Here is a 22,500-nt window from a genome sequence, read left to right on the forward strand (position 1 = left end):
TAAGGATTTATTTATTTACATACACCTTACTATTTTGACTTCCCACATACCACCTTCAATTGTTTATTTCTTTATATACATTTTACCATCTGCACTGCCAATACACAACTTTGATTTATCTATTTATTTATATATACTGTACTCTTTACAGTCTATACTACCTACATATTTATCACTTGGCAAAAAAAATAAAAATTTATTTTTGCAAGTATGTTGATCACTCCGGTTTGTGCGTTTGTGTGTTTGTCTGTCCACTCAATTATAATACTTGCCTGCAGGTCACAATTTGAAGCCGATCTTCACAAAACTTCAACAAATGAGAGAGTTCATGGTCCGACAAAATGCTATATATATTTGAGGTCAAAAGGTCAAAAGGTGAACGTCGGCCAAAAATCAACCACTTTTTTTCAAATTTCTAAAATCCTCAAGTTTCATCCGATTGACTTGAAATTTGAATATGATTTAAATATCAGTTTACTAAATTCAACCACCAACTATTTTTGAGATCTGCATGGGCCAAAAGGTCAACATAGGCCAAAGGACAACCACTTTTTTTTGAATTTCTAAAATCCTCAATTTTCATCCGATTGACTTGAAATTTGAAAAGGATTTACATATCAGCAAACTGAATTCAACCACCAACTATTTTTGAGATCACCATAGGCCAAAAGAGCAACATAGGCCAAAGGTCAACAACAATTTCAAATTTCTAAAATCCTCAATTTTAATCCGATTGACTTGAAATTTGAATTGGATTTTCATATCAGCAAACTGAATTCAACCACCAACTATTTTTGAGATCACCATAGGCCAAAAGAGCAACATAGGCCAAAGGTCAACAACAACTTCAAATTTCTAAAATCCTCAATTTTCATCTGATTCACTTGAAATTAGAATGGGATTTGCATATCAGTGATCTGTATTCAACCAACAACTATTTTTGAGATCAGCATTGGTCAAAAGGTCAACATAGGCCAAAGGTCAACCACTTCTATCAAATTTCTATAAGCCTCAAATTTTCATCCGATTGATTTGAAATTTAAATTGGATTTTCATATCAGCTAACTGAATTGAAACACCAATTATTTGTGAGGTCAAAAGGATGCTATACTGAGTGCCATTCTGCTTTGTTCTCTTTTGCCAAGTGTCGCTCTATGAGTGATTTTTCATTTTACTTGTTTATTTATTTTAATGTAAAATCGACGTACCATTTTTAACGTGTGGTTGGGGGTTGTCCTCAATGAGGACTTGTATTCTTGTTAAAAGATAGACATGACGAGCACAAATGTGGTCACCACATAGCTCTCTCTCCTTGATAATTGCAATGGTAAGTGATGTAATAAAGGCTCATGTGGAAACAAATGACACTTTTGGAAAACGACATTTCATCATCGGTCGGTGCCTTTATTTCAATCTGACTTGAAGTGAAAAAAAAAAATGCTCCTTTTTGTGAAAAAAGACAATTTACAGCACAGGTCTCGTGAACCGTCAAAACTGATAAAAAGCACACAAGACAGTCGAGCAAGGCCTCTGCCTTTAGCCATATTCTGAAGACATTCGCCTCCTGCGCTCGCCGCGCGCACCGTGCCGGGCATATTGTGCCCGCGAGCCGTAGTCGGTAGGACGCGTCGGGCACAACCAGCAGATAAATGACAGCCGTCATGAAGGATGCAGGCAAGCATGACAAGCAGCAAAGCCAAAAAGCACATCAAATTTGAAAAATCTCATCCAGGCATGATGTGGAATAAATGACACTGGCATGGACTCCAAATAGGAAGGATTCAATTGATTACCTACAGCTACCACCTACAAGAATATCATATAAATTGCCTATTGGTATTTAAAAGTATCAAAGCTTGTAGATGCTAGCTATAAGTGTACAGCCTTCAGAACCTACATGTCCATCTACAGTCATGCAAGCTGACTTTTTCACTGAGTATCATGGGATAAACCATGTAAAGGACACAAGACATGGACACGGTGTGAGGGTATTTCATTGCATGCCAAATGAACGTTCAAATTAATTTAAACTTGAAGGTGTCTGGTGCCGGTAGTCGTGCTTTAAGACGGAGTCGGTCGGACAGCTATGGCATGGGTAACGTTATATGGGGGTAACCTGACTCGGTTACCAAAGCCTCAATGCGAATGTCAAAGTATAACGGAGGAGTTAGAAGAAATGTCCGTGAAGAGTTTTGCAATTTTTGAGTCAAAAATAAATTGCTTTCACCACAAAAGGAGATGTGCGTTTATAACTTGCATCTTCAGGATAAATCCGTAAACACCACTCGAATCACGATATTGTCATCAAACCACAATGCCGGCATTTTATGACATATAAAATGAACATGTATGGACCCTCCGGTATCCGTATGGAGACCAAAGTAGTCCTTTCGAGACCCAAAACGTCACAGGTTTGTTTCTCGAGACGAAACGTGGTATATACATCTATTTTGTAGATATATGTGTGCTGCGGTCAATTTCTTTACGTGTACAAAACATCGAGGTTTGAAATAAGCGGAGTCCTGGTAGGTTCAGGATACATAGACGGAAGACAAGAAAGCGCAGGTAAAGCACAGTCAGAGGTAATTGGCGATGGTCGAATCGCCAAATCCGTTAGAATTATTTGGGGATGCAATGGTGGAAGATTTCCTGCCCAACCAAATAAGACGGCGGGATTAACTGGGGCCGTTAAGGAAGGAGTAGTTGGAGTAGTAGTCAAGAGCAATGGTGGAAGATATAGTGCCTCGTCTCCCCCACAATCTCACCTGCACAGCCTGACATGACGGTGAAGATTGTACGACTAAAGGATGGACAGAAAGCAGACGACCTGGAATTGTCCAGTTTCTATATCTCAATCCGAATAGTAATCATTTGTCCATTTTGCTGATTGCCAAACTATAAGCAGGTAAATATGAACATTGCGCAGCCGAATTGTCCGAAACCTGCACTCGTTAGCATTCCCCAGGTAGATTGATTTGGGACGGATGTTTGGTGTTACATTGCGATCATAACCATTGGAATTGGGAATGAAAAGTGTAGATAAAGATACCAAAATGAGAGGAGAACCGGACGTGAACCAGGAACCTTCCGGTCACCAGGATGAGGGCTTTGCCAGGCTTAATCAAGCAGGTGGTCTTTGCGGGACGATGCCGACCAGAGACGGCGTCTGGCGGAGTCAGGTGGACTCGGTCAGTAGTCAGACAGGCTGTGCCATTTGGCGACCTGCCTCCGTGGGTGCTCGGCCACCTCACGCCAATGCTCCCCGCCAGACCCCGGAGCCGCCGGTCCCAGCAGCAGCCTCCCGATGCCCTCGCTCTTGGTCATGCGATCAAAGTTGATGATGTGTAGCTCGAGGGAAGCGTCGGGCAGGTTGTCGGGGGTGAGATCAAAAGCAAAGGACTCGTTATACACAGGGCTCAGCGTTCCTCGTTTCACGTGAGTTTTCTTTTTGGCCACACGCCGACGCCCGATGTACAACTTCAGTTTCACGTACGGATCTGTGGGAGTAATGGGACAGTCCTCTTATTCAATCACAAAGGGCAAAGGCTCATAGAAGACCAACACCACAAATAAAAATAGGACCACGGGTCCTGAAGCTCAACTGGATCAGGAGCAAGTCACTCAAACCCCCCCACAAGCCCCCTCAGACCCACAAACCTCACCCCCTGCAGACCCCCTCAATGAGCGCAGGTTTTGATACAAACAATACACCTTTGTTAGGCGTCAGGTATGAAGGTTGTGGCCAAATTTCATCAACATCGTGTGTGTAGTTTCAGAGAAGAGAGCAAATACCTATTGTGGGGGGTCAAACCCCTCCTCTCCCCATAGACCCCCTCAATGTGCACAGATTTTGATACAAACAATACACCTTTGTTAGGCGTCAGGTATGAAGGTTGTGGCCAAATTTCATCAACATCGTGTGTGTAGTTTCAGAGAAGAGAGCAAATACCTATTGTGGGGGGTCAAACCCCTCCTCTCCCCATAGACCCCCTCAATGTGCACAGATGTTGATACAAACAATACACCTTTGTTAGGCATCAGGTATGAAGGGTGTGGCCAAATTTCATCAACATCGTGTGTGTAGTTTCAGAGAAGAGAGCAAATACCTATTTTGGGGGGGTCAAACCCCTCCTCTCCCCATAGACCCCCTCAATGTGCACAGATTTTGATACAAACAATACACCTTTGTTAGGCATCAGGTATGAAGGTTGTGGCCAAATTTCATCAACATCGTGTGTTTGTATCGAGCGATGAATGACTGAAGTGTTTACAGACTCATTCACTCTTTGAACGACCTACCGACACTGCTCGAGGTCACCGGGATAAAGTCCGGTTGAGCTAACAAGACATAACAAGGTATTTAACAAGGAAGAGCTTCACCAGGGTACCTACACATTACAGTATATCCGTGTAAATGTGTGCACAAGGTGAGCAGCTCATCATTGGCTTACACGCTCACAGATCAATTACAGGAGTCACCAGGACATGGATATTATGTTCGATCTGAATACCAGTTGTCTATATGAAAGCATGCGGACACACACGATTACACACTCACAAGACAGAGGCCTAGTACAAGATGGTGAAGCTAAAAACAGACAGAGACAAAGCACAATGCTTCAGGTGACTCACAATGTAGGTGTGAGGGAATGCACTTGGGTTTGATTCCCAAACGACCACTGTGGTGTTTTGTAGGGAGGATGTTCTATCAATGAGTGTGCTGCCCCTTACATGGATATAGACACTGTACGTGTGCCAAAGTACAATAGCTTCCGGTATTCCAATGAAATTGATGGACGACCCGGAAGTGGTGCCCTTTAACACGCAGCGACGGGTCTAGCGATCATACCTGATAGGGCGACGATGTCGGCCTTTGGCAGGTGTCGTGCTTTCAGGATGACCGCACTTAGGCGATTGGCAGCTGGCTGGTAGCACAACGACAGCAAGAGCTCTCCCCGACCCACGACCTTCTGCTCACACACACCGTGCCAGTGTCAATCCAGCAGATGCCAAACGGTGAGGCGGAAATGACGCACCAGATGGCAAGATCAGTTTAAAATCGAGTGTCGCTCTACAATCTACAATCAACAACATCAAGTCATTTAACAGCTTCCTGAAAAACATATAATGTGCCATAAAATGCGATAAAGATTTGTGCTGAGATTTTTTTGTAGGCTTCCCCAGATCCGTGCCTCCACACAATCCTGTCTCTGAGCTCTGCAGGCAGTTCCTTCACCCTCATGGCTTGGTTCTTGCTCTGTTATGCATTGTCAGCTGTGAGACCTCATATAGACAGGTGTGTGCCTTCCCAAATCATGTCCAATCAATTGAATTTACCACAGGTGGACTCCAATCAAGGTGGAGAAACATCTCAAAGATGATCAAGACAAATGGGAGGCACCTGAGCTAAATTTCAAGTGTCAGAGCAAAGGGTCTAAATACTTATGTAAATGTGATATTTCAGTTTTTTATTTTTAGTAAATTTGCAAAACTTTCTAAAATCCTGTTTTCTCTTTGTCATTATGGGGTATTGAGTGTAGATTGATGAGGGAAAAAATGAATTTAAACTATTTCAGCATAAGGCTGCAACATAACAAAATGTGAAAAATGTGAAGGGGTCTGAATACTTTCTGAATGCACTGTATGTCTCTCCGAAAAGACCGACTGGAAACCCTCCAATCTACTTTCTGAACAATCCTCTCCAAGAAGTTCTGTCACTCAAGCTTTTGGGTCTCACTACCTGCCATGATCTTTCCTGGGAAAACCACATTTCCAAGCTGGCCTCCAAAGCCAGTCGCCGACTGGGCATCCTCCATCGTGTGAAGTCCTTCCTTGGCACACCTGAGCTCCTCACCACATACAAGGCTTTATTCCACATAGTAAGGGAAACATATGAAAATCTGTTAACTAAATTGTTACCAAAAAATTTCTTCACCAATATGTTTGTAAAGGTGTGTAATAACATGTGTTAAAATGTTGAAGGTCAACTCCCGTGGGAAACCCAGAAAAAAAGCTGTTGAATTCGGGTACCGAAAAATTATTTTCGAGAATTTTTTTTATTTAAAATCGGCCCTTAAGTAACTTATGAGGGGTCAAATAAGGGTTTTTCATGATTCTGAGTTGATTGTTAACATTTATATTTCACCACAGACACTCCTTTGTGGAAAAATAATTTCTAAATATATCTCATTTTCTACTTTGCAGGACATGGAGTCTAGCAATATGGATGAAGACGTTACTCCACCTGTGCTCAATTGCTTCATCTGTGCACGCTCGGATACACCAGCTGAAAGGCTCATACAGGCAACTCCAAAGGGATACTCAACTTTATTGAAACAAGCAGAAACTGTCGAAAATGTTACTGTTGTGGAACGTATGAAGGAGGCTCAAAAGGAAGGAAAACTGAGGTACCACCAGAAGTGTAAAAATGATCTGTACAACAACTTTGTTGCAACCACCAAGAAGTCAGCTCAAGCATCAAAGGCAGAGAAAGAGTCATCAAAGTTGAAGAGAAGACGCACTACTTGTGAGTTCAGTTCATCAACTGGCTGCAGTTCTAGAAGATCACAGTCAGTTGACCTCCTGTATAAGGATGTATGCATTCTTTGCAACCAACCAGCCCAGCTCTACAAAAATAATCCAGCACAAGCTAGAAAGAAATACAGAGTGCCAGATAATTTGACTGCAGATACACTGAAGGCAAGCTTGCTGAAGACAGCACGGAGTCGCGGGGATGACTGGGGCACTGAAGTCACTGGACGCCTGGAAGGGATCAACGACTTGGTAGCAGAAGAAACACTGTACCATTTGCGATGCAAACTTATGTTTGCGAGAGGTGACAGTTTGTCCAAGACTGATGAGGAAGGAAAAAGGAAGAGAGGACAGAGGAGTATTGATGAGGAGCGAGAGGCAGTTTTTATTGAATTCTGCGAATGGTTAGACTCAGAATTAGAGCATGGGGTAATGAACATGGACCAAGTCCATGAAAAGCTGCAGGAGTTTCATCAGTCACCAGAGAAGAGCCTTTCTTATTCAAAGCATTGGCTAAAGATAAAACTTCTAGGGAAATACGAAAACACCTTGTATTTCACAACACAGGAAAGAAGGGCAGATGTACTCTGTCTCAAAGATGGCACCGACAATATTCTGCGAGGGCATCATGCTAATCTTGACCATGGAGATGAGAAGACTCAGATCATAAAGACGGCACTCAAGTTCATATCCAATGATATTGCCTTGATTGATTTAGGTCCAAAGTCATACCCCACCACACACAGTATGACTGACATCGATAGTCAGCTGACACTTGTTCCTGCAAGCCTTCAGATGTTCTTGAGACCGATTGTCAAGACAGACGAAAGAGTTGCCGTTTGGGGGCAGAATTTTATTAAGGCCTGTCGACCTCGGTCTGGAGTATTGCCACACCAAATGGGGCTTGCCATACAACTTGATCATAGATTTGGGTCAAAATGGATGCTCAACAAGTTCCACCGGCTGGGATACACCGAGTCTTACACGGAGACACAAAACTACAAATACTGCTTCCTTAATAGTAGGAGTGGAGATGATGTTCCAGATACTTCTGGCACTCTTGACACCATTGTGGAGGAAACCGATGAACAGATCAATGATGAGGTTGCGGTTGATGCTGCGCTTGAGGATCAATCAGTGATGACAGCCAAAGTGCCAGCCAGTGAAAGTGAATTGTCAAGTAATGATCAGGTGGTCTTTATGGAGGTTGGGGAAACAAACAATGCAGTCACTCAGTTTGTTGGAGACAATATAGATTTAAACATTGTCTCTATTCACGGAAACACTCCCTTTCACTCAATGGGTTGGATCGAAGTCACCTCTCGGGCACCACCTTTGCCAGATCCACAGACAACAGCAGCTTTCCCCCGGGTGAAGTTGAAGGCACTCGACAAAGCTAAGATCCTGAGAGGAACTGAAGTAAAGATTATTCCATTTACGAACAGGAAACAGATAGGAACGAACGCGATCATGTTTCTCCCCCTCGCTGAGCTTTCCTCCTCCCTGGCTCATGATCAGCCACTCCTCACTCCAGGTGACACACTCTGGGCAGCGGGGTGGGTGATCAAAGCCAACGATCCTGAGTTCCCACACTCCAACTGGAATGGCTGGATGAAGAGAATCCATGCTAATGATGCAAAGCAGAGCACACAGATCGAGTTCCTCCCAGTTATTGAAGGAGACCCTAATGACCTCAACACCATCTTCACCACTCTGAAAGAGTGCATACGGCGCGCTGGGGTCGCTATAGTGACCTTTGATCTTCCGATTTGGCTGAAGGCTGTGATAAAAAATTTTTAACAGCTTTTTATAATAAAATATTATAAAAATAAAAGTGAAATATAATAAATAAAAATTCTCGAAAATAATTTTTCGGTACCCGAATACAACAGCTTTTTTTCTGGGTTTCCCACGGGAGTTGAACTTCAACATTTTAACACATGTTATTACACACCTTTACAAACATATTGGTGAAGAAATTTTTTGGTAACAATTTAGTTAACAGATGTGTGAAATATCTCATAAAATGCCCTAACAGCTCAATGCAATACTGTTCCCCCTTCTGGGCTGGTGCTCCTGCCTCACACCAGCTAGCTCGACTTCACGCTGTTGAAACCAAAGCTTTCAGAATCATTGGAATCTCGCACAATGAAGCTGATTCTGAGGGCCTTTCACTCACTCACCACAGGCAGGTTGGTGGACTTTCTGTCTTCTCCCAACTTGCTCACCTACACTATTTCAATCGTCTTTTCTCCCACCAGGTCTTCAAAACAGCTGTTCACCACCATCTCATATCTTCCCCCATCCAAACCCTTGATCTTTTGTACCCCCGTTAATCCACCCCAAACCCACCTTTTCGCAAATTCCCTGTTTTCTTTCCTGAAAGTCCCTGCAGTGTCCATCTTGTTTATCACATGTACCCCGCCCCAACCCTCTCTCTTCCACAAATCTCCCGATGTCCCTGTTCTCTACTGTTGTTGTCCCTCTCCCTCTATTATAGGTTCTATGTGTTAATTCTTACACGAGCCTCGACTTGGTATACAAAACAAACAAAAAATGGAGGTGGATACTTCTGAGTCCTGGGAGGACTCCGTTCCACCTTCTGAAAACTGCAAATGGAAATTACAACCAAGAGATCGAACTTTGGACTTTGCTTTGTATGATCTCTCGAAATTTTGCACATATTTTACATCAGGGTTATTGTTTGACGTCACACCATAGCAAAGATAACATGCAATCAGTGAGCAAAATATCATTATTTATTACCACAGATACCCATTTCTACATCTGTCTGAATTCTTACAAAGATTACGGCTACCGATCTCACCTGGATGTTCCTTTTGATGATGTCTCGAGAAAGCGATGCACGTTCCCCATTGCTCAGGTCTAGTCCGACGAGTGAAACCATCACTTCCCCGATCACGTCGTCACGCGAAAAACGGTCGAAACTGAGCACAAGGAAGTGCAGCACGAGGCCTTGAAGCTGCCCCAGAAGTATGCCATAAAAGGTGAACGTTTCGTCAAAACTCGGGTCAAGTGTGCGCCGAAGAACGCGGGTCTTCACCTTGTGCTTCTTTTCGGGTAAAATGGTCATCTTGATGTAAGGGTCGGCACTTGCCGTACGCTCATCTACAATTGGTAAGCCACATGCTTCTTCAATGTTCACTACTAGGGCTTTCTTGCTGAAGTTGTACTCTACCGAGAAAAGCAACTTTCCCAACTGCAGCTCTTCCAGCTCACTGGACGATGCGCTCGTTGGCCCAACTCCTGGCACCAACTCTGAGGGTGACACTGGCTTTACAAGCAGCATTTTCCCACTTCCTCCTCCTACTCCATCTGGAGAACCCCTGGAAACCCCTCTACCCGGTTCCAGCGGTGCTTCGGCCAAAAGCGGATTCTCAATGGCAGCCGGAGTGCGGATTGAACCGACATCCGAAGGACCAGGAGGAGACGAGTGAAGGGGCTTCTTATTGGGCACAGCGACTCGCCGTCCACGGAAGGTTCGCTTCTCTTGTAGCGCTTCTGGATAGATGCTGATGCCCTTAAGCATGTGGATAAAACGATACGGGGGCAGCCCGGCCACCTTGGCGGCTCGACGCTGACAGCAGAACCACAGGGCCGTGCTCACAGCACCGGTGATGGCGAGCAAGGCCGCACCGACCATGCCCAGCACTATGGGTGAGGCCTCTGCACACATCAGGAAAATTATATAGTTTCACAGTTGTTCAAAACATTCATAACATATTGTTGCAGTTTTGGACTCCCAGAAAGAAAGAAACGCACACAGAACAAGAACGGCACTCGGTAGAGCGCATACCTACGATAGATACGCTGATATATATGATAGACATGCGCATACCTTCGCCAGGCTGAACAGTTTAGGTTTTGTATTCCCACTGATAGGCCGGATCTGGACCAAAATCTAATCGCCTTTTATTGTCGCCTACCCAACTCATCCACCGAGTTTTGTCACAACTCGTCCACACCTTTGGGAAATACCACACTATATATCATTTTTGGCCCTATCTCCCAACAGTAAAGAATCACAAATGTAAAAGCTCTCGGTTCTGGATTCGGATCTTCACCAAAATCTAATCATTTCATCCTTGTCACGTGCCCAACATCTCCACCAAATTTCCTCTGAATCCATCCCCAACTTTTCGAGATATCCTGTTGACAGAGAGACAAACAGACAGACAGGGGTGAAAATATAACCTCCATCCACCTTTGGTGGTACAGGTAATAATCCAGGTTATCTCATAATATTTTGTTTAGCTTTTCAGTATACGTACTATATTCATGTGATGTGGGCAGCTATGTGCTGTGAGCATGTAGTTAGAAATCCAATAGGTGTCCTTTTCCTATTCTACACCTTTTTTTCGACACACATTTCCTGCATTGTGCATCTCATTCACTCCATCCGTTAAAGGCGAGTGCTAAAGCTCAGCCTGCCATTCCAAACCTCTTTGTAACCGTGACACGAAACCACTTTCAAACGGTTTGGTTTGAACATAGGGATGGAACCCCACGCCAGATAGCCTGACCCATCGTGCAGCCAAGAGCCCGAGAGCCAATCACAGGATACCACCGGAGATGGGAGTACCAACGCACCTATCGGGTACAAGTGGAGGATCTTTTGGCAGCTGCGACACCTCCTACAGGCAGATGGAGGGAGGGGGACGCAAGCGGGGGGAGGCAGATTCCCCATATAAGGCGAAGACAGATGGTCTAAAGACAGTCGGGCTTTGAGAGACGAGTTTCTAACTTCCAGCCAGTGTCGAGTGAAGGGGCACGATATACGACCCCATCTGCTTCTGTCACACTTACCTTGCCTTTGATCAGGTTTAATTGGACTTGATAAGCGCAACAAACGATTCCGTGACCATTGGTCTCGCTCGGCCAACTAATTAAGATTGGTTGCGTGATCTACGGCATGGTACTCGCTCGTTTCCGACCTTATTTGCAAGGTAACATGACATTGGGCACGGGATCGGTGGGAAGTTTGGGGACGGCTAACGATCGTGGTCTTTCAAGACGCACCGCTCATTTGGAGTTATCCGGAGGGGACGTTTAGGATAGGGTGAGTACTTTTGTATTCAGCATTTTGTATTCAACATTGAACAATTTAAACTAACTTGGGTCCGTGTTGTTCAGGTGTTTTCATCAAACGTCAACCTGTTTAGAGATGAAAGGTTCACTGAAGATGGTGGTCTGCTCGCCACTGAGCCGTGTGGTCCAGCCCCGATTCCCGATGATACTAGACCCTAAAATCCGAAATTAACAATGCCGTGTCTTGGAACAAGTTATCTTTGGAAAGGGTACATATCCGGCTGCAGGTTTCGTGGATTTGAAGATTCCAATTTCGAAAACAGAAAGCTATGGAGTGTGGGATCCTTGGCTAAACTCCTCGATTTGGGTTTGTTGTGTTATTGGCTCTACCTGCACTGTTGGGATGTGGATATGAGACAGGTAAGTTGGGACACCCTGCCATGTCCAAGTTCCTTGTGTTGTATTCACGTCTGCCTTGGCCCCCACACTTCCCCTGCTCACAAACCTTTGTCATTAGTAGGTCTTTGGAAGGGAAAACCTTTAACATTTCTAACTTAGCAGTTGTTTAAACTGTGCACGCCCAACTTGTCATAAGAGGCCATCTATAAATGAAGTATGCAAAGGTATTCTGGGTGGGTGTGGGTGGGGAAAGGGTTAATGAGAATGAGTAAGGTGGGACATAAGTGAAGGTAGTTGTGGTAGAGAAAGGGGGAAGGATGGGGGAGTAGAGGAAAGGAGGCAAAAGGGATGTTGGGAGGGGTTAGGGCAAAAAGTATGTAATTTTTGTAGTGGTAACACGTGGTTAGACATAGACTCCAATACTTCATATGTACCGTACCCCATTATCCATAGCAACAAGAATAATTTATTTATAACATCCCTTTAAAAATGTCAGCACCTTGCCAGGCTCTCTTCCATCATTTAACCATCTTGAACAATTTAACCATTTAACCATCTTGAACAATTTAACCATCTTGAATTGTTGTTTAACTTGTAATATTAATAGTTTTGGGATAATATTCACAACCTTTACCCTACAATTAGGGTTGTGAGGTCTGTGTTGAGATCAAACAGTAAACTGTTGAAAACAGACACCCGAATCTTTCTAACAAAAACAAAACAAAACAAAAAAACATTTTACTTGTTGCCCTCGCCAGAGGAGAGCGTGATGCATTTGAGGCCGATTGTCTGTTTGTTTGTCTGTTTGTCTGTCTTTCTGTTTGTTTGTCTGCACAGAATAAATATGATTTTTCTCTGCAACCGTTGGTCCGACTGACGGGAAATTTTCACCATAGGTGCAACTCCACCTGTAGAATTTTTTAATGATAATTATGACGTCATCGGTCACGTGGTTCGGCCGCCATCTTGGAAAAACCGAAAAACTTTTCACCTCGATATCTCGGAAAGCGCTGCATAGAAAAAATTGACACATAGCTCATTGTAAAGAACTCTCCATGGGGAATAAAATGTTAATGATGATGTCATAGGTGCCTCCATTTTGATGTCATAATTCGACAAGTACAAAACTTCATCCGATCAAGATGAAATTTCTTGAGCGTCATGTAGGCATAAATTAGTTTAGAAAAAAAAACTATGACGTCATCGGTAACGTGGTTCGGCCGCCATATTTGTTTTAACACAAAAGCCTCAAAAACCACTGAAAATACATCCTGGTGAGGGTTTGCAATCTCTGATTACTCTTTCTTGTTTGTATTATTTTGGGGAACCAATTGTTCAATCCCCGTGTCATCATTAGCTGCGGTGAAATATACAATAATTCATTGGTTTTATGGTTGCCAATTAATAATGCTTGGCAAATTAATTTTGTTCAGCGTCTCCTTCAAACATAAACTGTGAATCCATATTCAAGTGGAAGGTTTTGTATCCTTGTTGTATTCAATAAATAACTAGAAAGCATCTGAAAATTCAAAGCCCATCCACGTCCACTTTGTATTCAGACTTCTTCTTCTTCCGTATGCTAAACATGAAGAAAACAGCAAAAAAAAATGGCGATTTTAGGTGACCGTGACCTGTTGACCTCAACAGAAATAGGCGTCGGTGATCCAATATGTTAACTCTGCTCAAATTTCAAGTCAATCGGATGAAAATTGCCAATTTTATGCAACCTTGACCTTTGACCTCCTGATAAATAAATAAAAACAATCAGCTTCTAGTTTTTGATTGGTGAACCAATTTGGTGACCAAACATGCAAATTCTTTAAATTTCAGGTCAATCAGATGAAAGGTGATGATTTTATGTAACCTTGACCTTTGACCTTTTATTCTAACAAAAAACTATCGGCTTCTAGCTTTTGATTGTTGAACCAATTGTCAGCAAACATGCAAATTCTCAAAATTTCAGGTCAATCGCATGGAAATTGATGATTTTATGCAACCAATTGACTTTTGACCTTTTGATCAAAAGTGAAACAAAACAATCGGCTTCTAGCTTTTGATTCTTAAACCAATTTAGACACCCAATAGGAAAATTCTTTAAATTTCAGGTCAATTTAGTGAAAACTGACAATTTTATGTGAGCTGACTTTTTGACCTTTTGACGAATTATTAATTTGTCTTCTCCATATTCTCATGATAAAGCTTTGCTGAAAATGTGATGACAAAAACTCAAATAGTAAAAAAAGTGATGACATACATGCACAGACAGACACACACACACACACACACACACACACACACACACACACACACACACACACACACACACGCACGCACACACACAGACAGACACACAGACACACACACACACACACACACACACACACACACACACACACACACACATACGCGCACAGACACACACAGACACATACACAGCACACACACACACACACACACACACACACACACACACACACACACACACACACACACACACACAACGATTGCAAAACCTCGTTTCCCGCTGCGCGGAGGACGGGCTAGTAATGAGTACCTATTTAAGGGACACTAGATGTTCTAGATGTTCAACTGAATGTGATATGACCAGGGATACTTGCAAGAACTCGCCAAGAGCCATCGTTGGATCTTAAATGCCCAACAGGTAATGCAAGCACACGGGACGTGTGGTTTAGCATCCATTCGATAGACGGTGCACCTTGTGATGGCCCTACCTGCGAAGCACCAATTAGACGGTTCATAGTCAGGGATCAGAATCAGACGAGGCAGCTCAAAGGTAAACGCACTCACTACCTCTTCACTCACTACCTCTTGCCTTTCTATTAAACCACAAAATGGATTTCTGCAATTGTGATCTTTTGCTTTTCCTTGCTGTGTGTAGATCTCGCATTGCATCGAAAAGAGACATAAAATCAGAAAAGGGAGGGTAACCGTGCCATGATGACGTGTGTGCCACACCCTACACACACACTACACCCTACACACACTGTCTCCTTTATGGGCAGTTGCAGTATCAGTGAAATCATGGGCATGGCACGATTGGCACGTACTGTCAAATCAATCCACGGTACGTACTTTCAAATCAATCCATGGTACGTACTGTCAAATCAATCCATGGTACGTACTGTCAAAATCAATCCATGGTACGTACTGTCAAATCAATCCATGGTTCATTTCTTATCCGTTGCTGGGGAAACCCCAGGCTAAGAGAAAACTCATAGCAGGCCGTGGACAAGATTTTCAATTCCTGTGCCAGGCGTATGCCAGGTACAAGCTATCTGGTAGAACTATTTTTTTAAACACTGAATCGAGTTGGTATGACGTCACTGCAATGGTAGACCAGTGTGCTGAGTGCCCCATGTTTTTTGCTACTTGTCGTCACCCTTCAAAATGGCACGTCGCCCTTCAAAATGGCACTTCGCCCTTCAAAATGGCACTTCGCCCTTCAAAATGGCACGTCGCCCTTCAAAATGGCACGTCGCCCTTCAAAATGTCGTCGCCCTTCAAAATGGCACGTCGCCCTTCAAAATGGCACGTCGCCCTTCAAAATGGCACGTCGCCCTTCAAAATGGCACGTCGCCCTTCAAAACGGCACGTCGCCCTTCAAAACGGCACGTCGCCCTTCAAAACGGCACGTCGCCCTTCAAAACGGCACGTCGCCCTTCAAAACGGCACGTCGCCCTTCAAAACGGCACGTCGCCCTTCAAAATGGCACGTCGCCCTTCAAAACGGCACGTCGCCCTTCAAAACGGCACGTCGCCCTTCAAAACGACACGTCGCCCTTCAAAACGGCACGTCGCCCTTCAAAACGGCACGTCACCCTTCAAAACGGCACGTCACCCTTCAAAACGGCACGTCGCCCTTCAAAACGGCACGTCGCCCTTCAAAACGGCACGTCGCCCTTCAAAACGGCACGTCACCCTTCAACATGGCACGTCACCCTTCAACATGGCACGTCACCCTTCAACATGGCACGTCACCCTTCAAAATGGCACGTCACCCTTCAAAATGTCAAGTCACCCTTCAAAATGGCACAGTCTTTGGCTTCCGGGCTTCCGGTCTTGCCGGCGAGGTTTCATTTATTCGCAGCTGTCCACGCTCTCCATCGAAGTCGAAGTTAAGTAATTGTTCCCATTTGTATTTTCGTTAAAACTGTATTTATTTTATGGTGTGTGTACCTATAGTGGGTCCCTCGGAAGATTCTCGGTGTAAATCTTTCATACCTGAATAGCAAATCGTGTTAATTCTTGTCGTGTCTTTTGAGGCCTTGCAGGCTTCCGTGTCCGACCTTGAGGCTTTGTTTTTCTCTCAGCGGTCCATCGTTTGTGCTCCAATAACTTTAGTTCTCTGTTTTTACCAGTCTTTTCACCCCATAGCCTACTTCCTTGTTTAAAATCTCAACTTAAAAAAAAAAAAAAAAAAAAAAAAAAAAAAAAAACATTTCCTTCTCTGTTCTTATTCGTTTATTCGTTGTTCGATCAAGTGTTTCACCCCCATTTCCATTTTCCCAGATAGTTTTCACTGCTCAATTTTAAAATGTTTAAACTTTCCCCTGAAGAACTGTATTCTGTCGTATATTATAACACCTTTTTCTTCTTCTTCTATAAAAGGATGCTTTCGACTTGCTCACCAAATCTATTCATCCCAAAAAAAAATTCCACCTCTTACAGTTCCTCTTTTCTACATCCCCGAAACTCACCTGCACTCCACCCCCCATCCAGCATCCTTAAACATATTTTTAAATCGAAGGTCACAAGGAACTCATTTTGCAACAATTGTTCGTTTCCCATTAATCGGACACTTCCCAAAATCCAATCTCACCCCTCCCCTCCAAATCTTCCCCATCACCCCTCCCCTCCAAAACTGCCCCATCACCCCTCACCTCCAAAACTTCCCCATCACCCCTCCCCTCCAAATCTTCCCCATCACCCATCCCTTTCAAATCTTCCCCCTTGCCCCTCCCCTCCAAATCCTCCACATCACCCATCCCTTTCAAATCTCCCCCCCTTGCCCCTTCCCTCCTAAACTCCCCCCACACCCCTCCCCTCCTAGACTCCCCCCTCACCCCTCCCCTCCAAATCTCCCCCATCTCCCATCCCTTTCAAATCCCTCCCCTTGTCCCTTCCCTCCGAAACTCCCCCCTCACCCCTCCCCTTCAAATCTCCCCACCCTCATTTCTTCTCCATTTCCCCCCTCTCACCCCTCCTCCTCAAAGTGTCCTCCCCGCTTCTTCCCCCTTCCAACTCGCACCTCCATCTCCCCCAAGTTCCTGCTTTGCTCTTCCCCCCCTCAAATAACACCTCATTGTGCCTCACCCAATCACCATCAAACCTTTTGTCTGCCCCATCCTTCCCTTTCTCAGAGCTATTCTGAAATATCTGACACACCTTCAACAGCTCTCCCTACCTCTTCCTCCTCTTCCACATCTTACCCTACCCCTCCTCCCCCCTGTTCTGTATCAGATGCTCCCCCTTCCTCTTCATTAACGGCATGGACCTCAAACATCCGGGGCCTTCGTTCAAACTTAACTGATCTCTCCATACAGGTTGCTTCTGACAAACCAGACGTGATCTGCTTAACAGAAACTTTCCTCCTTCACAATGTCTCTGATTCCTTAGTATCTCTCCCGGGTTACTCCCTCCTCCGGTATGATAGACCTGAGGCTTGTCCTGGAGGTGGGGTTGCTATCTTTATCAAAAACTCTCTTTCTCACTCGCCCTGCACTGCCCTCTCTCCACGTCACCCCCAGAAATACCTCTGGCTACGGCTTCCCCTTCGCTCCCACCTCTTGTTCATATGTGTGCTGTACCGTCCACCAAACAGTGATGACTCCATCTACATCTCGCTGTCTGATAATATGGACCAACTTCTATCTACTCATCCCAACTCTCTCTTCCTCATATGTGGTGCTTTTAATTGTCACCATGCCAGTTGGCTGGGTGTGGGTACCCCTCTCACCAGCCATGGCTCCTCAGCAAAGGACTTCTGCGACTCATTGGGAGAGACACAATCTGTCAATTTCCCGACCCGGATCTCAGTCAACGGAGCATCTTCTCTTCTGGACTTGGTTGTGACGAACTTCCCTGAAAATGTCTGCTGCTCTTCTTCTGCTCCAATCGGCTCATCTGATAATGTGCTTGTTAAAGTGGACATCTCTCTGACCATTCTCAGGGAGCCTCCTCAGCGTCGACGAGTCTGGCATTTCACTCAGGCCAACTGGCACGGTCTTCAAGCAGCCATCAATCATCTAGACTGGTCTCCCATCTCTACCACCTCTGACATCAACTCATCCTGGGAATTCTTCCAAAGTAAATTGCTCTCTCTCATGCACAGATTTATCCCATCTCGTCTTCAGTTGTCATACCCTTCCTCCCGTCCATGGAACACGGACTCTTGTGGTGAGGCTGTTGCCCAGAAACAGCTTGCCTTCGTCTCCTGGAAAGCAAATCCAACGGAAGGAAATCTCATTTCCTTTCACAAAGCCCGAAACAAGTGTGTGTCCACCCTCAGGAGAGCCAGGAAACCATATCTCTCCGTTCTCAAGACCGAACTCTCTTATCTGTCTCCCTCTTCCAAATCCTGGTGGCATCTGGTCAAATCTGTTTCTGGTGTTTGTTCCCCCTCCATCCCCTCCCTTACCTCAAACGGCTACACAGCTGACTCTGCACGTGGAAAAGCTGAATGCCTCAACTCTGTGTTTGCCTCTAAATCTTGTGTCGCAAACCCATCCCTCTCTGTACCCACTGTACCCAGTCATACCCAGCTGCTCCTGGACTCTCTGAGTTAGTGTCCTTTCCTCCTGACAAGGTGGAAAAGTTTCTGTCAACCCTCGACTCTGATTCTACAACGGGACTTGACGGCATCAGCCCACGGGTCCTAAAATCCTGTTCTTCTGCTCTTTCACTCCCTGTCTCTGTTCTCTTCACCCTCTCTTTTGCTCAAGGTCAACTGCCATCTGCTTGGAAATCAGCCAACATCACCGCTTTACACAAAAAGGTGCAAAAACAGATCCTAGCAACTACAGACCAATCAGCCTTCTCCCAATTATCAGCAAAGTCATGGAATCCATCATTGCTTCTGCTATGAAATCTTTCCTTTTCTCCAATGGCTTGATCTCTGACCATCAATTTGGTTTCAGACCTGGTCACTCTACCCTGGACATGCTGCTTCTGCTGTCTCAACAATGGATGGAGGTCCTCAATGCCAAACAGGAAATTAGAGCTGTCTCCCTCAACATATCACGTGCCTTCGATACGGTCTGGCACCCCGCTCTGCTCACCAAACTCTCCTCCTTTGGTATCCATGGAAATCTCCATGCATGGCTGGCGGACATCCTCTCTAGTCGTAGTCAACGTGTGGCCCTGAATGGGGTTCTCTCATCTCCTCTTCCTGTTCAGGCTGGAGTTCCCCAAGGCAGTGTTCTGGGCCCTGTTCTTTTTCTGGTCTTCATCAATGATCTCTCCGACTCTCTTGAAAATCCTCTCTATCTCTTTGCTGATGACTCCACTCTCTGCCGCTCCATTCCTCATCCCTCAGATCGGCAGTCTGCAGCCTCCTCACTCTCTGCAGACCTAGACAAAATCACTGACTGGGCAAACAAGTGGAACATGCCTTTCAATCCTCACAAATCTCACACTCTTACGATGTCTCTCCGAAAAGACCGACTGGACAACCCTCCCATCCACTTTCTGAATAATCCTCTCCAAGAAGTTCTGTCACTCAAGCTTTTGGGTCTCACTATCTGCCATGATCTTTCCTGTGAAAACCACATTTCAAATCTGGCCTCCAAAGCCAGTCGCCGACTGGGCATCCTCCGTCGTGCGAAGTCCTTCCTTGGCACACCTGAGCTCCTCACCACATACAAGGCTTTCATCCGCAGCTCAATATAATACTGCTCTCCCCTCTGGGCTGGTGCTCCTGCCTCACACCTAGCTCGTCTTCATGCTGTTGAAACCAAAGCGTTCAGAATCATTGGAATCTCCCGTGATGAATCTACCTCCAAGGGCCTTTCACTTACTCACCGCAGGCAGGTTGGTGGTCTTTCTGTCTTCTACCGACTCCTCTCCGGCCTTGCCCCTCCCAGCTCTCTCTGGGCTCTGTCCCCCACATATTCCTGAAGGTCGCACAAGATCTGCCTGCAACCCTCTTATGGTTAAACTGCCAAAATCAAAACTCTCTGCTCACCTTCACCCTTTCATTCCTCTTTTCTCCCACCTCTGGAACAAACTCCCCCACTCCCTTCAATCACACTCCCCCCTCCAGGTCTTTAAAACAGCTGTTCACCACCATCTCTTATCTTCCCCCATCCAAAACCTTGATCTTTTCTACCTCCGCTAATTTCACCCCAAATCCTCTTTTTTTTTGAAATACCAACTTCTTTCCTGGAAGTCCTTGGTGTCCTTGTGTTTATACTTCTCCCCCCCCCCCTCCCCCCATTCCCATGCCGCCTCCCCCCAAGCCTTCTCCCTCCCACACATTCCCGATGTCCCTCAAAAATGTTGTGTTTATGTGCTTCCCCTTCTCTCCCCATCTTGTCTACCGCTCCCCTTTTTATATACTTTGGTTGTTTGTCTGTTTGATATGTTTGTGTGATAAATGTTAGCTCTTTCACGAGCCTCGATTATATATCCCCCCCCCCCCCAAAAAAAAAAATGGCACGTCACCCTTCAAAATGTCAAGTCACCCTTCAAAACGGCAAGTCACCCTTCAAAATGGCACGTCACCCTTCAAAATGGCACGTCACCCTTCAAAATGGCACGTTACCCACAAAAATGGCACGTTACCCTAAAAAATGGTGGTCTTTTTGTCTTCTGCCTGCAACGTGCCACAAAATGGCACGTTACCCTCAAAAATGGCACGTTACCTTAAAAATGGTTTTTTGTTTTTTTTTTGGATACTGAATCGAGGCTCGTGAAAGCCGACATTTACTTCACAAACAAATCAACCAGACAAAAAATATATATAAAAAGAGGGAGCGGAAGACATGATGGGGAGAGAAGGGGAAGCACACAAACACAACATTTGAGAGCAGGCAGATGTGTGGGAGGGAGAGGGCTTGGGGGGAGGAGGCGTGGGAAGGAGGGGGGGAAGGAGGACTTGTTACCCTTCAAAACGGCAAGTTACCCTTCCAAATGGCACGTATGAATGCAGATGAAAAGTTCTCGTGGAGACTGATATTGATAACGATGATCATGATCATCACTGTACACCGAACTGCCCGCAGGTTGTTTGTTGCGTTGTCTGGCACGGAGGAATATTCTGTTTACAATACAATAGTGTGATCTTTTCCAAGAGAATACTCGTACTGGCAGAATCTGGTACACCCAGCACTACGAGTATACTCGTAGTCGACAGTTAACATCATTATTTTATTAACATTGCAGTACGTACTTGAACACTGCGTGGAGTATCGTGTTCTATGAACTCGATACTTTTCGTCCTGTTATTCCGATAGAAAAACGCAAAACCTTGGATTCATTTAAATTTATTGGATTCATTTAAATGTAAATGATAACAATAACAACGGTTGTATTTATATTTTATTGTTAATTCTCTGACTTTATGAAAACCCAAAGATAATAAATCCAAATTCCTGCTTTCCGAGTGGTAACATCGTTATTATACATTTTGATAAGAAATAACCGGATGTGTTGTTCCCATCCTGACTCTGCTGGACCCATTAACGTCAGTCCCTCCCCCCTCCCTATTGATCCTCAATCCCACATTACATCTCCCAAATCCAGACAGCATCCCATCCTCATATCCTCTCTCCAACAACCCCCCCCCCCAAACCCCCCCCGCCTCGGGCGTTTCCAAGAAGATATCAAAAGATTCAAAAGATTAAGAAACTAGACTTCTTCACCCAGACTTTCAAAAATATAATGAATTCAATAAATTCATTGTGATATACAAATGACAAAATAAGAACATGGAACTAGATGGTATTCATAGAATACTTACTCTGCGCAGTCAACTTGGTGTGAGCCAACAAAACTCTTCTATTTTTGAACGTTTTTTTTTCTTTGATCCAATATGGCCGCCAGACCACATGAGCGATGACATCATTAATTTATATTCTCTAATATAATTGTTGCGTAGATCATGCTCAATAAATTTCAAACTGATCAGACTAAACGTTGTCCTTGTCTAATTATGACGTCATAATTACGGCACCAATGACGTCATCGTTAACAACACATATTCCCCATATGGAGTTATTTACAATGAGCCACATACCACTTTTTTCCATAGAGCGGTTTTGGAGATATAGAGGTGAAAACATACATTTTTCGGTTTTTCCAAGATGGCGCCTGTACCACATGACCTATGGCGTCATGATTATCATTAAAATATTCTATAGGAGGAGGTGCTCCTATGGTGAAAATTTCGTGTCCATCAGACCAACAGTTGCTGAGAAAAAAAATTTCACAATGATCGATAAGTGTTGTATTTGTCAAATTATGACTCATAACAAAGGCACCGATGACATCATCATTAACATAT

General features: G+C 44.5%; 1 protein-coding gene across 1 annotated transcript in view; it reads right to left on the minus strand.

Moving 5' to 3' along the window:
- Positions 1–1,386: 1,386 nt before the first annotated feature.
- The window catches only part of SYT11 (synaptotagmin 11), a 31,271-nt gene continuing 10,157 nt past the window's right edge, over positions 1,387–22,500 (minus strand). The window contains exons 2-4 of the mRNA XM_068127519.2: positions 9,359–10,218; positions 4,850–4,970; positions 1,387–3,497 (exon numbers count right to left, since the gene is read on the minus strand). Coding sequence (XP_067983620.1) covers positions 3,190–3,497; positions 4,850–4,970; positions 9,359–10,218 — 1,289 coding nt within the window. The 3' untranslated portion in view covers positions 1,387–3,189. The remainder of the gene's footprint in view (positions 3,498–4,849; positions 4,971–9,358; positions 10,219–22,500) is intronic.

The sequence above is a fragment of the Myxine glutinosa genome, chromosome 10 (genome assembly GCF_964187855.1).
Source record: "Myxine glutinosa chromosome 10, kmMyxGlut1.1, whole genome shotgun sequence".
Classification (NCBI taxonomy): Eukaryota; Metazoa; Chordata; class Myxini; order Myxiniformes; family Myxinidae; genus Myxine; species Myxine glutinosa.